We start from the raw sequence: 15,853 nt of genomic DNA, 5'->3' as shown, positions 1-15,853 counted from the left end.
CGTCTGTTAGAAACCCAAACTTCGAACATTTTCCTGCGTAAAAAAATCCCTGATTGATGTCGCAAAAGAGTGTTTCAAAATGATACAGCATTCCTAGTGGTAATTAAACGGGTAGAGTGCAAATTGCATTGGTAATCACATGATTTCGAGTGCAGTTTTGGACAAATCAGCACGATTAAATTATTCAAAGGCTAACCATATTGTGCAATTTTCAGTCTTTCAAAAATGTGTCTGCTCTCAAATTGTACGAGGTCATTTCACTGATTTCCTCTTTAGCCGTGATTATTTCATGGCATGGCTCGCTCGTTGGAGCAGGCAATGTCCGCGGACAAGTATCTTTGTTTATTATCCAACTACACATAGACGAGTACAAATAACGCTATAGACGAGTACAAATATCACATGGTATTTGTACTCGTCTATTGTAGTACCGGTTAAACAGGTTTTCTCGTATCGCGCAAGCGAAGAATTGGATTGTAGTTACGAAAAAAAAAAACAAATGGCGGACAATTTGAATCATATTTCCGACGACGAAGTGTCAGAATGGCTGGCAAATAGAGGCACAAGTTCATTAGATGAATCGAACGAAGAAAAACAGCTTGACAACCAGAAAATTTCTTCATTTAATGAAGAAAATAGAAACAGCAACACAACAACGCGCCAATTCCGTTTCGGTTCGCATACTTCTGTCACGCACTCCCCGTAAATAAATATCCGCGAAATTCGCCCGCACTGAAATAACAGTTTGGCGTGTTGGATAATAAAAAACTTATTAGACGTTTTGTTGTGTAGTATCCCTGAGTATTTTTACTCGTTATTTGTATTTTTGACCAGCCCGTAGGGCTCGTCAAAATACGGCACAACTCGTAGAAATACTCAGCGATACTACACAACAAAACGTCTAATGAAATATATTCACCGAACCTGAGGCGAATTGTTTTAGTATAATTTCAGAGCTGAACAACAGAGAAATTTCTAAAATCATAACATTTTAGTAACATTTATTAACATTTTATTTTAACATCTTATATAAACCGCGTGCGTCTTAGTATAATTTCAGAGCTGAGCAAAGAGTTTCCAGCAATCTGATTGGTCGAGCGGTTCCTTATATGACAGCAGCTCAGTGAAACAAAGTTGTAATGGTTCCACCGGGGCCCTCAGCTCACTACACTAAAGATATAGTTGTTTCACCTAAATAGGCATAAAGAACTACAGAAAACAGACGAAGTAAGTTCACTTACTTTATTATTTTGAAAACTATACATAATTATGCCATAAGAAACACATTTGTAGCCTTGTACACTGTACATAGTACATAGTTTTTTAATTTAAATTTATTTACAGTCAAACTAAGTGAAGCGTACCCCTCAAGATTACATTAATTAACTTATCATTTGGATATTGAACCCGCCAGTTGTTTCAAGAATGCAATAATGAATTGATTATCTAATTATTCAACCCGCTAGCCGTTTCACGAATGCAATAATGGATTGATTATTTGAATATTGAACCCGATAGCCGTATCCGTTTTGAAAAGGCGCGGATCATTGTTCAAATTAGAAGTCCATTTCTGAAGTCCAATAAGATTGTTCTATTTGACGAGGAATCGTGAGAATGAACAAACTGCACTGTAAAAACACTGCGAAAACAGTCGATCGCAAATATTAAGGGAAGGTACGTTTTTTATTGGGGGAGTGGGGGTGGGCCGGGGCTTCGTAGGGGAGGGTCATTAGTAAATATTTTACAAATTGGGGAGGGTCAAACCTGTTTGATACGCAGCCGGGGGAGGGTCATAGTTTTTTTTTTTTTTGGCAAGGAAAAAACTACTCCATGTCGGTTAGTTGACTTTTAATTATTTGTTACCAAACACGCGAAGTGTACAGAAACCTAAAACTTATATATACAAGCAAAGCTATCAGTCTAAATCAATCTACATCATTTTAAACAGATGTCGAAATATTAGGTCAAAAAACTATCTTGTCCCAACTAACGTAATTGTCCCTCTCGACCCGTGCCCGCTTTCGTCCATATTTTGACGTTGGTAATGCTTCCGTGCGGGGCTCTGGTATAAAATTAGTGTCCGGTGACGATTCGTTGCTTGAGCTACTCGGGCTTGAACCGACAACTCGATCTACCACATCACTTTGCGAGTCAGTTTCCACCTCGGAAAGTGACGAGGTCACTTGTTGCTGTACATTTCTGAGTGGGGGCTTCCGAGGTTGTTGACGCCCCATTAAATTGTACAGCAAGCTACCAATGTGCGCTTTTATCATTGCGACTTTTTCAACTTTCTTCCCGTTGAAGGTGATCTTGTGATGGGAAAAGTACAAGGATAGTTCGTCCACACTCAACGACGACAGCTTACCGGAGTTGTACAGTCCAACCCAGGCAATGCCATTGTACTCCCGGTCCAGCCGTTCCATTCGCTCCAGTTTAAGTCTCCTCTTTCTTCTCCTTGCGCATTTTTATCTGGGCAAGATGCTCAACATACTCCGCTACAAGCTTTCGGGGACAATGTATTTATCTTTAAACCTTCTAATAGCCTTACTGTCCCCACTGACTAGTTCACTTTTCTCAAACAATCGCTTAATCTTAGCTCGAGGCTGGAAGTCATCCGGCTCACGGCCATCGGTGGGAGTTGCACTCCAAGAGAGATAATGGAAGTTTGGTAGCTTGCCATAGTCGGGATATGGTCGTCGAGTTGGAAGTAGAGCGCTGGTAGTCTCATCCTTCTCGCAAAATTTACATAGTTTGCCACTTCTCTCTTTACACGACATTCACCTATACTCAATATAAAGCTCACCTTTCTCACAAAATGCTATTCGAGAACTCAGTATATTCGCCCTTTGGGTTCGGGAACCACCCCAGATCTTCATCTTTCCACCTCTCTGGACTTTTACTTTCACTTGTTCCCGCACCCGATGTGCTACCAACAGTCAGAGGAGTAGCGCGATAGCGGGCATCCTTTTTAAAATGGCGAGTCGGCAAACAGCCACAATAGCCACAAGTTGCTCCATGTGACCCCATGAAATCCTGGCATTCTCCACAAGTGCATTTCCCTCTTTCTATTCCTCGCACATCCTTGCCCATTTGCAAGTTTTCACCGTGCAACGCCACGCAATTAACTGCTTTGTGCGCAGACACGGTTATGTGAGCAGCACTTCCGGTCAGTTATTTTCACTTCCGGTTGTTTTTGTCTTGGAGGATGTGGGGGGAGGGTCAGATCCTTTTTGTTTAGGCATTTATGAAGGGTCATGCATTAATCCAATCTGGAAAGTGGGAGGGCCACGACTTTTTTGGCAAAATATTTCTAAAATACCCCGGCCCAACCCCCCCCCCCCCCCCCCAATAAAAAACGTACCTTCCCCAACGAAATAAAAAAGAGGCTGTTTGGGGCTGCGTCGGTGGAAGTAACGAAATAATTTGGATATATCAACAAAGTTGAAATGGTAAATTGGCCACCGTAATGATTACAAAAGCTGACGTTTCGAGCGTTAGCCCTTCGTCGGAACGAATGACGAATGGCTTCGCCCGTAAACTATTTTTTTCGACCATGAATACACATAAGAATTTCTACAAGTTCGTCAAGATGTAAATAGGCGAAAAAAGCTCTCGATAACATTCCATTTACAAGAAGTTCTGCACAACACTCGAACTCACCTTCGCCGCCACGTCTGACGCCATGTTGAAATGGTTTTGATACATCATCACGTGTTCGCATAATCCAATCAGAAATGACTTCTGATTTGAACAATGATCTGCGCCTTTTCAAAACGAATACGGCTATCGGGTTTAATATTCAAATAATCAATCCATTATTGCATTCTTGAAACGGTTAGCGGGTTCCAGTTCAAATATTCAATTCGTGCTCCTGAAACGATTAGCGGGTTCAATATTCAAATAATCAAATCATTAATGTTATCATGAGGGGTACGCTTCACTTAGTTTGACTGTAAACATTATTGTAAATTACTGACCCATCATTGTAAATACTTGCCGAAAAGCCTTTAAGATTATCATTATCATAATGAACGTTTTGATAGAACGCGATTACGGACTCCATACACTGTTTTATAGAGCGCTCAAAATCGACGGTCGACACTGTAATGTAACACCACTTTTCGGAACTCTGTCACAATACGCCACTTGGAGTTTGACTAATGGTCGTGGGTCGTGCGTGCAAGTCGTGGGTCGTGGGTGTGGGTGTGGGTAAAAGTCGTGGTTGTGATTAATACTTAACAATAACAATAATAATTTAAAATATTAGTTATAATAATACATAAATATTATAAAACCCTTGTACCCACGACCCACGACCATTAGTCAAACTCCTCATATAATAGCACCACTACTACTAATAAATTATTGTTATTTTTGTAGGGGAAAAGGGTTTTTTTGGTTATATTGCCGTGAACGTTGAATCGCCTTTTCTTCATGGAAATTTCGAAATGAGTGGCTTTTTTCACGAAACGTGACTTGAACCGTTGTTATTCTACTTTTCCAAAAATTTATCCTGTAAGCGTCTCAAAACAAGACGTGAAACATGACTGTCAGTAGCTACCGTGAAGTAATGCAATACTTCTCGACGAACAATGAAAGGTATGTTTCTCGAATACGTCACATTTCCGGCAACTCTGCCGAGTCTGGTCTTTGTCAGATAAGAAATGAATCGTTTAAAAATTGAAACTATTAGAACCTCTTTATTTTTTAATTTACTTATTTCAATAATTCTTCTTCTCTAGTTTATTTTATTATTTAGAAAACGACCTGGCTAGTTAAATGGATGAAGAAAAATTTTAAGATTGTACTTGGTTCTTCGTTTAATTTTTTGTCACCAATGCCAGTTGTCGTGACCAATTTAACATTGGCTTGCGATTTCCGGTTGTCGATTATATACCGCACACTGGATACCAGAGGTTTTATGTTTTCGAGCCTTGGAAAAACCTTGGAGCCAACATATCCAGACCTGCAACTAACGTTGCAACGTTGCTATCTATATATTGGCTTATCTTGCAACAGTTCGCTGTTTCACTTAATTTTTTTTCTTAGTTGCGGGGTAGACGGTACGCGATACAGAGATGGCAATTGATGAAGCATTCGGTTCTTTGTCTGAATGTCATTGATCAACACAAGCTTTGTTTTCCCTAATCAGCAAAGGGATATATTGTTACTTTTATTTTTGAAACTTCATTTACTTTTAACCGGCATTGAGAGCACAATTTAATTCTAATTCAAAAACACGGCCAATAGCCGTGTTTCTGATCCTCGTTTTATATCGAAGCTTCTTTCATGTTCTGAAAACGTTGCTCTTTTAAGATTAACACTTCTCTCTTTTCAATGTAAGATTATTTTTTGTGTTGATCAAGCGTTTTGAATGATTATTGTTATTATTTTGTATTTATCACACCCACGACTTTTACCCACACCCACGACCCACGACTTGTACCCACAACCCACGACCCACGACCATTAATATTAGTCAAACTCCGCCACTTGCATTGTAACACAACACAACTTTCCCGTCACGGTCACGTCCGCTCGTAATAAAACAACTATGCATTTCGTATTGTGAGCTTGAGAACGTCTGTGGATATTCATTTTCAACTACAATCAATTACGGTCCAATCGTAGCAGCCTCAGTTGGCCGGCACTTGTTTAGCAGGTGTCATTACCTCCGATCAAAAACTTAAACATCATCGCCTGTAACTCCCGTGAGGCTTCGCGCTCACACTGTGCATGGCAAGAAAAACAGTCGCCACGTTTGACATGTTTCTCTTAAGGCTGCAGAACTTGTATGGATTTTTGGATGTTTTCCACGTTTACTAACGGATAGCTCCAATACGAGGTACGCTCTTACACTAAAATTGATTGAATTTGTTTGAAATTCTACAACCTGTATTCACTGTTCGTTTCGTTTGTATGGTATAACACCTACCAAAAGGATCAGAATATAGGATATTAAAAACTTTTCGGATCCAGTCCGGGTTTTGTTAATTTGTCAATCCGGTCCAATCCGGTCCAATCCGATCCTGTTTTTGTCAATCCGATCCGGCCCCCTATTTTTTGCAATTTTCGAGACATTGCGACGGTCTGGAAATAGTTATGACCCCTAATGCAGTAAAAAAATTACCTTGAATCAAACCTAATCTAATTTAGTTCTTTCCCAAGTAAAGTCTTTCTATTGACAGAGTTTCAGGCAAAATTTATTTTTGACGCGAAATTGACCGGGTGGGAATAAGAGAGAGCTTCTTTTAAAAATATTTATTTATTTATTTATTACAATTTAATGGCGACACTGTTAACATGGTCTAGAGAAAAGAAGATAAGTAAAAAATATATACAAGGAATAAAAAGGCCATAAGGATGGTCAGCAAAAGAGACAAGTCCCCATACTAGGCAGACCACCTAATAAAAAGAAAAATAGAGATAAAAAAATCTAAACTACTAAATTGGATTTTTCAAACCATTTATCAATGAAAAACTTCAAATCAAAAACTTCATCTATCAATGAAAAACTTCAAATACGACATATTATTACTGGTAGAAAAGAAATGGTAGTGCGATAGATTATGGCCAAACAGTTCTTCCGGCTATTTTCAGAAAAAGCCAATATGTTTGTTTAAGGTGGCTCGTACCGGTTTTCATCTTTTCGATGGTTTATAACTTTGAAAGAATACAACAGAAAGACTGACCAAGGCCAGTTGAACACTTTTACGGGGTTGAATTACATAATCATTGGTTATCCAAAAATAAGTGTCATTTCGTCACTAGCAGTTTCCATGGCAACGCTTTCATAGGCTTATTCAGACGCATTTTTTTAGCTTGTGGCTTAAATAATTCGAAAACTAGCCCGGTGACCCCCTGATTTTTTTCAGTGATTGCTTTTCGCACTTGAAAAGGAAAATGCACAAAGATTTTTAAAAAATTCTAAGGTGCGGAATTTCAGAAAATCTACAAAAAGGGCAATTTTCACACATCGCAAATTTCCTTCCGTAGAATTTTCTAGTTTTTTTTTCTGATGATTCCTTTCAACGTTATTATCATATTGGAACAATAAAAAGAAGGGGTCACCGGACTTGTTTTCATGCTATAGCTTTCTTGAGTTTAGCAATTTCCACGCGTGTTCTCGCACATTTAAAAATCTGGATTCTGTAAGATCGACATTTGCTCATGATGTGTTTTAGCTACCGCTGACAATTGCGTGTGCTCGCGCGAGCACCTACGATCTGATGTTTACAGACGTTTACTGCTAGGAAAATCATTAAACAGCCATCAAAGACAGCCTCCCGATCTCATCTTAAAAATCCTACACATGACTTCTGGCTATATCATATTATTTTCCTTGAAGTTTCAAAGTCTTCTTCCACTTCAGGTAGATTATCCTTCACTTGAGTTCTTCTTTTTTCGCTGTCGCAAGATTTCATATCGGTTGAATATTTCTTTTAAATGTGAAGTGAAGCAACCTTTACTTCTCCGAAAATCGTCTTCGTTATCTTATTTTCTATCTCCTGCATTCACAGTGGCCGCTCAACACATCAAATACAAGCTCTTAGGTAAACTTCTCACAAAAGTAGAAAACATTCCACGCGCCGCCATCTTTGTTTTGAATTTTCATCTTTCGATCTCGCGCTTCTTTCGCACGTTTCTCTCGCGCGCGTCACGCAAGAGTGACCTGTTCCCCGCGCGAGGAACTGGTACGAGCCACCTTAAAGTCGGTCCCAGTCGACTGCATCACACTGCTGACTGCCGCTTGTTTGATCGACCAATCTCTCTGCGCACTGGTACCAAGAGATGTCGTCCAGGTCTAGGTGGCAGGTACAAGAAGACACTTGGAAAAATTTCCTGTCTAAGTACCGGCAAACACCAGTGAATTCAATGGTTAAAATCTTGACCGAACTTTGTGTTCATATGCGTCGAAATTTAAAACTTCCGTGCGGATTTCGGAGGTTGAAAGGCCATGTTTAATTTTTTTCAAGGCAAGGGAGGAAATCCCTCGCAGAATCCATCGATGGCTGACAGAGAAGTCGAGTGTGAACAGTTTATTGGCGACGATTCTGAACTCTATTGTCGGAACAAAGACAAAACTTTGGTGACTATGCTGACGAGGAAAAACATTGGCATGTATTTACAGTTTGTTTTGTTCGGAATCGGCTCAGTTCTTCCCATATTCGTGATTTTCGCCGCAGTTGATTACTTCGATGACATTTTTCCTCACAGGCAACCAGAATTTGCAATGAATGCAATCTACAATCCGCTGCTCTTCTGTGGTTGTTTCGTTAACTTGGTGTGGGGTCGTGCTGCTAGTTTCAAATGGAGGATTGTCAGTGGATTTTCAGTCGTAGTCATATGCATGTTGGGCTTCATTTTTCTTGATCAGCTGGAGTTATGTGGGTCAACATGTCTGAGGAGCCACTACTGGTCCGTTCTGTTTCTAGCAGGTATTCTTGGTTTAGTAGATGCCGTGTGCCAGTCTACTTTATTTGGTCTTACTACTCATGCTCTACCACCTATATACACCCACGGACTAATGGTAAGTTCAGTCAGTGAAAGTGAGTGTGGGATTTGTATGTAGTGCCTGCTTGATTGATCATTTAGTAATGTTTCGTTTAAGCACAGGCGGCCCAAGTGTACTATGTGTGATTTTGGGGTCTAAAGTTCATTATTAAAAACTAGATCATTGGATAATGCAATTCAAGACTTTTTATTAGCTTAGCCATTATGGTATATCAGCCAATATACCATAATCTACAAATATGGCAAGTGTACGCGTCAGCTTAAAATTAAAAGGGAGCTAAAAATTTAATAATTTAATTTAACGTTTTTAATAAAACAATTAACGGCAATACCTAACATATTAAGATTGAATTTTAAGCGTAAGTGTGGGCCGTTAAAAAAAGGAAAAATTCTAAAAAAGATTTTTAAAAAATTATAAAAGGATGATAAAAGCGAGGAATAAAACATGTAAAGTTTCCTTACCTTTATTCTGTAGCCGCTCTGTTGCCAAGAGTCGTTTTAACGCTGTTTCGGCCACTTTCTTGTAACGCATGCCATGTCACCAGTCAAAATTATAAAAAGAGAAACAAGAAAAAACCAAAAAGGATAATAAAAGTGAGGAGTATATCGTATGAAGTCTCCTTACCTTTTTTCCGTAGCTGCTTTGTGGTTTACAGTCCTTTTAACGCTGTTTTGGTGACTTTCTTTGTGATGCATGTGGTGCTACAAGTCAACTGTATATAAAAAAATCTCAAGGCTGGAAACTTCAACTAGTCCCAAACACCAACTGTTGCCCCCCGAAGGCTGTTAAATTCCACAAAAGTCGACCGATCTCTCTCAAATTTCCACCTGCGAGAGCGCTTAGCTATTACCTACCCATTCCAGCAGCAAAAGTTTCCAAATTCTGCTGCATCGATCCAAGAGCTGCTCCGTTTTACCATCCATTCTGGCTAAATTGCTCTTTAGGTATGTGTAATCCTTTTGCCCTTACTACGGGATTCAAATATCAAAGTGCATCTGACCAAATAAAAGACTCTCCAGGGGATCGTTAGGAAGGTTGTTACGTTTGCCCCATTGTCAAACAACACCATCTGGGGAGTTGTGCATGTAATTCAATCCAATGCGCTTTGACATTTGAATTCCGTAGTAAGGGCAAAAGGATTACACATATCTACAAAGCGATTTTGCCAGAATGGATGGTAAGACAGAGCGGCTCTCAGACTAATGCAGTGGAATTTGAAAACTTTTGTCGCTGGAACAGGTAGGTAATAGCTAAATGCTCTCGCAGGTGGAAATTTGAGGGAGATTGGTTGACTTTTTTGGAATTTATTAGCCTTTGAGTGGTGACGGTTGGTGTTCAGGACCGGTTGAAGTTTCCAGCCTTGAGATTTTTTTATATACAGTTGACTGGTAGCACCACATGCGTTACAAAGAAAGTCGCCAAAACAGTGTTAAAAGGACCATAAAGGACAAAGCAGCTACTGAAAAAAGAGACTTCATATGATATATTCCTCGCTTTTATTATCCTTTTTAATTTTTTCTTAATATTTTTATAATTTTTCCTTTTATACAGTTGACTGGTGACACGGCACGTATTACAAAGAAAGTCGCCAAAACAGCGTTAAAACAACTCTTGGCAACAAAGCAGCTACTGAATAAAGGTAAGGAAACTTCACACGTTTTATTCCTTGCTTTTATTATCCTTTTTAATTTTTTCTTAATTTTTTTAGAATTTTTCCTTTTTTCAAAGGCCCACACTAACTCTTAAAATTCAGTCTTAATATGTTAAGGGTATTGCCATGAATGAACTTTAGACCCCAAAATCACACACAGTATGCTTGGGCTACCTGTGGTTTAAATGTATGTTTGAACACCAAACCAGAGTCAAATTAAATCAAGTTATGTTCAAATCAAGCACCAATGTGGCACAACCAAATCAACATCATCAGTTTCGCACAGACAAGGCAGTTTCTGTTATCTGACCTATCTACTCCATATTATATTGGTGGTGGGTTTAAACTTTGGTAGGAGTTATTCTCCACAGTTGTGACTCAACACTCTGATGTATCTATGAGACTTATTAAAAGGAAAGAACACACACCAAAGTTGTTTGCCATTAACTTGAAAATGTAATGGCAGAATTGGGGAAAAATTAGTTCAAACCCTAAAAGATGGAACACTTCAAAATCACCCCAAATCCTCAAAATATGGAATGCCAGAAAATTACCTCAAATCCTGAAAAGATGAAATGCTTTAAAATTACCCCAAATCCTGAAAGACAAAACTATAAATAGTATGCACATAGTTAAATATATCTAATATAGTCAAATATTTATAATAACTCTAACACACTGAATAGCCACAAAGTAATATCACACATTATGAGCACAAGTCATTTTTTGGGTTTTGAATGAATTTCTGAAGTGATACTCATGAGGGTGAAACACCAGCTGGTAAGCTGAATTCAGTTCTCTCTTATACAGACTGCTATGATGTCCCATAGGAAATATTTGACTAGAGATATATTTAACTATGTGCATACTATTTATAGTTTTGTCTTTCAGGATTTGGGGTAATTTTACAGCATTTCATCTTTTCAGGATTTGATGAGTTGGAAGATTAGTATCCTGGGGAAAATGCACTCATTTCTCATTCAACTGTAACAATAAACCACAGTACAATTTGAGCTAATTTTCCACCATACCATCTTTCAGGATTTGAGGAGATTTTTCCACTTTCCACCATTAGGGTGCCGCTTCGAAAATTCGATCCTGACCCCACTCCCTTCCAGGGTTGTCCAGAGCGTCCACTTTGGAGCTCACTTTGCATATACATGAAAAGTGGGAATACTTCCTATTGTCTGAGAAAAAAGTTAAATGGTGAACTCCCCAATTTGATGAAGATGTTTTCCAGTGACATGGTGTATATTTTATTTAATACTAAAATAGTAGCAGTATGACTGAAATGAGTCACTTTTGTTCCTTGGTTTTGTGCAGGAATCAACATTACTTTTTAAGATTCAAGTGTAGCCATTTTTTGATGCCTTTTAAAACAAAGTTGGTAAATGCATGTAATAAAAGTCATTGTGCGAGAATATTTCATAATCCAGTTGTGCATACTGATTATGTAGGCAAACTCATCCCTAAAAAGAGGAAATTTATTTACAAGCAACTTTGACATATTGCAGTATAAGGTGAAGAAAAAATTAAGCAAAAAGTTCAACTTTTTCATGGTAATGAGCAAACCAGCAATGAAGACCTGCCTTTTTTGTATGATAAATTTGAGAAAATTTATATGAATATTGCAATCCCTTATGGCTCAATTGGTTAGTGCGCTGGATTGGGTTGTGAGGGAGGTCAAGGGTTCAAGCCCCGGCCGGACCAATACCCATTGTCAGTAACTGAGGAGAATTTGCTACCTTCTATATCAAGAAATGGATAGATATTCTAGTCTTCTCGGATAAAGACGAATAAACCGTAGGCCCCGTCTCCTGTAGGGTTAGGTGTAGGAGACATTAATTTCCCACGCATGAGACTACTGTGTGGTGGATGTCCTCCCCTGGGGTGGTATGGGTGGGTGTTGGCCCTGAAAAGCCCCTATGGGGAGTGGTCAATTAACCTATGTATGTATGTATGTACATAAACTGTTCAAAGATCAATTTTCTGTTATTCAAAGTAAGGATAAGCCTGTTTTAAATTGGTTAATCAACAGACTGGAAAAGAAATGTAATTTACACACACAAATATGACCAATTTTTAGACAAGTGTTGAAACGTGGCTAAACATTTTTCCAAAACAAAAGAAGTAGGGCATCAAAGTGCAACAAAGGAATTTTGTTTTATTCAACTGCAAGATTGAAAGTCTAATAAAACAATTTGTTCATGCATCAGCTTTGTATTTATTAGATATGAAGTACTAGGGAGGTTTTTAGAGCGCTCAAGAAGCCAGAGATTTTTTGTTATTGTTATTTTTAAATCAGTTTTTTTGTACAAGAAGCTAAAACTGGCAGACTACCAGCTATATTGAAGGTTATGCATATCACAGAAGGTGGATGTTAACAACACAGTTGATAACACTTTATATCAGTTATTGCTCAAGCAGCAATAAATTGAAGGAAGGCTGATAGTTTCTAAAGAAACTGTTTGGGGCTGCGTCAGTGGGGGTAACGAAATAATTTGAATATATCAACAAAGTTGAAATGGTAAATTGGCCACCGTTATGACCATAAAAGCTGACGTTTCGAGCGTTAGCCCTTCGTCAGAGCGAATAGAGGAATTGTGGGTTGTGTGTGCTTTTAAAGGCAGAAAAAAGAGCTACGTGATTGATGGGAACATGGCAATGAGAAAAACACGAATAAATTAGTGGAATGAAAAGCGTTTGTTTATACCTGAGGGATTTAGACTGCCGGTTTGAAAGATGAGCTTTTGTTCAAGAGTTTTACGGCTTTCCGTGCTACCTAAGTGTAAGGAAAGACTGCAGATGCACGTGAAGTGCACGTGAAGTGATCGGTGATCTTAATGGATCGTTTGGGTCCCGATATTTTCTCAGTGTTGTGAATGAAAGGACACATTTTGCATCATGCACGAGCGCATTTAAAAGTGCCTGGTTGCTCATTAGTCTAAAAAGAACTTCTTACCAAAAAATTGCTTGTGTTTTTGTCGCGTTTGAATGAAATGAGCGAAGGCTGCGAAAAGATAGTGCTTGTCTCTGGATCATTTTGAAGTAATTTAAAGTTTTTAAGAATGATGGATTTAACTGAGTGGTTGTGAGGGTGAAACGTGAGAGTGAATGGAATGCAGTCAGAATCTTCCTTTTGTGACGTTTGTAGTGCTAAATGTTGATCATATTGATCGACATTCAGCTTTTATAATCGTAACGGTGGCCAATTTACCATTTCAACTTTGTTGATATATTCAAATTAATAAATTGAAGGGCATAACTTGGGTATCAGGTTATTGCTAAATGGTTCTTAGAATTAATCTAAACATAGGAGAAAAGTGAAGAATTCCTCACAAAGATGAAAGGAAATTTATAACTTCCACCAGTTACAGGAAAAAAATGTACTCTATGTGCCAAAGCATCATTTGTTCAAAGTGTACAAAGATTGTAAGACAGCTGTGGATTAAACTTTAGACAGTAAAACTCAGGTCAAAACTTGATAGAAATTACATGCACAGGGATACACATATACAAGTTGCATACACTTTACTGTGAAAGACCATCATCTTACACTGATACCATCATCATGAGACATACAAGTCTATATGAACTGTAAGAGTCTAGGGCATTTTCATGTAGATGCAAGTCAACCTGTCATAGAAATAACAATAAATATCATTGTTATGAAATGCATAGCAATATCAATGTTTTATATGGACTTTCAGATGGACCCCCTACCCCCTTGGATTCATTTTGTTTTGTTAAAGGAGATAAATAAGCCAGGTTCCAACTATTATTTTTCTCTATAAGAGGATTTATGCCTGGAACTATATTACCATTTTGTTTTGACAAAACAAAAATATGGTTGGGTGTCAGGTTATGTCACATTTTACTCTCTTATTTGCTTTTTATTCTGTCATGTGCATGAATTGCATTATCAATAGACTTTTCTTAATCTCATATCTATGATTAATGCATAAAGGAAAGGAAATTGACTAAATAAAAAAACAATTAAACGAATTCATAAGATATGCAATGTTTGGCCATTATTGAGATTTTGTAGCACTGACAAGGGGCACTTGTATTCCTGAACTAGGGCGAACATAAAAAGTTTTATTTCACTGTTAATTTCACAAGTTGGCTCACTGAGCCAAATTAAAAGATAATTTGTTTTGGTATGGGCCAGTCCATCATTCTTTCACAAATCAACCTTTACATTAACTGTAACAGTTATATTTGTACATTTCACTATTAATGTGGCATAATGATTAAGTGGAATGATATAAATTGTTTCGGTATTTAATTACGAATTACCATAGAACACCTTTGTCATTTAAAAAAAATGAAATATTATAACTTGCAATGAATATCACTGAGAGCTTTGAAATAGAAACAAGTCTTCCGGTCATGTGATATAAAAGGTTTCCCTGTCATTTTCTCCACAGCTTGGTGTAGGCTTATGTGGTCTCCTTATGACGTCTTTAAGAGTTTTGACGAAGACTGCTACCAAAAATCTTCATGTGTCGAGCTATTACTACTTTGGGACAGCAGCCATATTTACTTTGGTAGTGGTAGGTGTTTACTTTCATCTCATTAGAGGTGATGCATTTCAACGGTACTACTCTCAAGCTCCAAGAAGTGGTGTTGATACTGACTGGAAGCATCCTTTTCAACATTTTGCATTCTTTACAAGTGAAGCACTAAGGGTGTTGCGCTACAAACATGTCTTCTGCCACTGTTTTTTACTTACATTAGTAACTGCTCAACAGTATGTTGTGATACCATCAGTGGCTACCATGGCAACAGACTTCATTGGTAATGGTTGGTTCCCTGTGTTGTTAATTTTAGTATACAATATTGGTGATGTTATTGGCCGAGGGCCATTAGCTTTGTATTACATGTATTCTATTTGGTGGGCATGGTTATCAACTCTTGCTCGTTTCTTAATCATTGCTGGCATCTGTCTGAGTGTACCCCCTCACAGTATGAGTACAAGGCCTGCCTTGATGGCAACTTTTGTTGCAGTACTTGGTCTATCAACTGGTCACCTGACAACATCCCTTATCTCTTACTCTTCATCTGAAGTACCAGGAAGAGCTAAGGAGACTGTTGGATACTTGAGTGTGTTAAGCATGACACTTGGAATGGCTGGTGGAAGTGCTGCTAGTTATTTCATTAAAGCCCTCTTGGATAGGACTGGCTAATTTAATTCTGTATGTATTGCCATTAGCAGGTTTAGGATTTGTTCTCCCTGTCTAGCTGCTATACACTTCCTTGTAAAGTAATTGCAAGAATGTGGTGTTAGATCAAGAAAATTTCTAATTGATAAGTTAGATTGTTCTCATAACCTGTATGCTTGATAATGAATGAATGTTACAGGGAGAAGTTTCATATAAATTACTTGTGGGAGTTATAGGGTTAAGGAATGTTATTTTGTTCTTTCAATATAATGTATGAGTCACTACTGGCTCAAGATGTGACAGGTACAAAGGATATTAATCTTTGGGGGAATCAGTGAGTCTAAAAACCCATTACAGTACAAAGGAGTGGATCGACTCTCCTTGGAGGGAAGATATTTTGGGCACTGGAGGAAGTACACCAAGAGAATTATGGGAGAAAAATGTTGCACCTCTATGGTTCTTTGATAATAACAATGAGTTAAGCTGACTATGATGGCAGGATGGTAGAAGGGGAAACTTAAA

At 38.2% G+C, this 15,853-nt stretch overlaps 1 protein-coding gene across 1 annotated transcript; it reads left to right on the top strand.

Moving 5' to 3' along the window:
• Nucleotides 1-7,839: 7,839 nt before the first annotated feature.
• Nucleotides 7,840-15,613, top strand: LOC111326092 (uncharacterized). Its single transcript, XM_022930020.2, has 2 exons — nucleotides 7,840-8,530; nucleotides 14,597-15,613. Exons 1-2 carry the CDS (start codon nucleotides 7,958-7,960, stop codon nucleotides 15,353-15,355), a joined length of 1,332 nt encoding a protein of 443 aa, XP_022785755.2. The 5' UTR covers nucleotides 7,840-7,957; the 3' UTR covers nucleotides 15,356-15,613.
• Nucleotides 15,614-15,853: the final 240 nt, after the last annotated feature.

This window comes from Stylophora pistillata, chromosome 9, assembly GCF_964205215.1.
Source record: "Stylophora pistillata chromosome 9, jaStyPist1.2, whole genome shotgun sequence".
Classification (NCBI taxonomy): Eukaryota; Metazoa; Cnidaria; class Anthozoa; order Scleractinia; family Pocilloporidae; genus Stylophora; species Stylophora pistillata.
This window is presented reverse-complemented; position numbering and strand designations above follow the sequence as displayed.

Coding starts and splice junctions, on each gene's coding strand:
- LOC111326092 (XM_022930020.2), top strand. CDS start 7,958: ATGTTTAATTTTTTTCAAGGCAAGGGAGGAAATCCCTCGCAGAATCCA. Junction 8,531..14,596: donor TATACACCCACGGACTAATG/GTAAGTTCAGTC, acceptor TTTTCTCCACAG/CTTGGTGTAGGCTTATGTGG.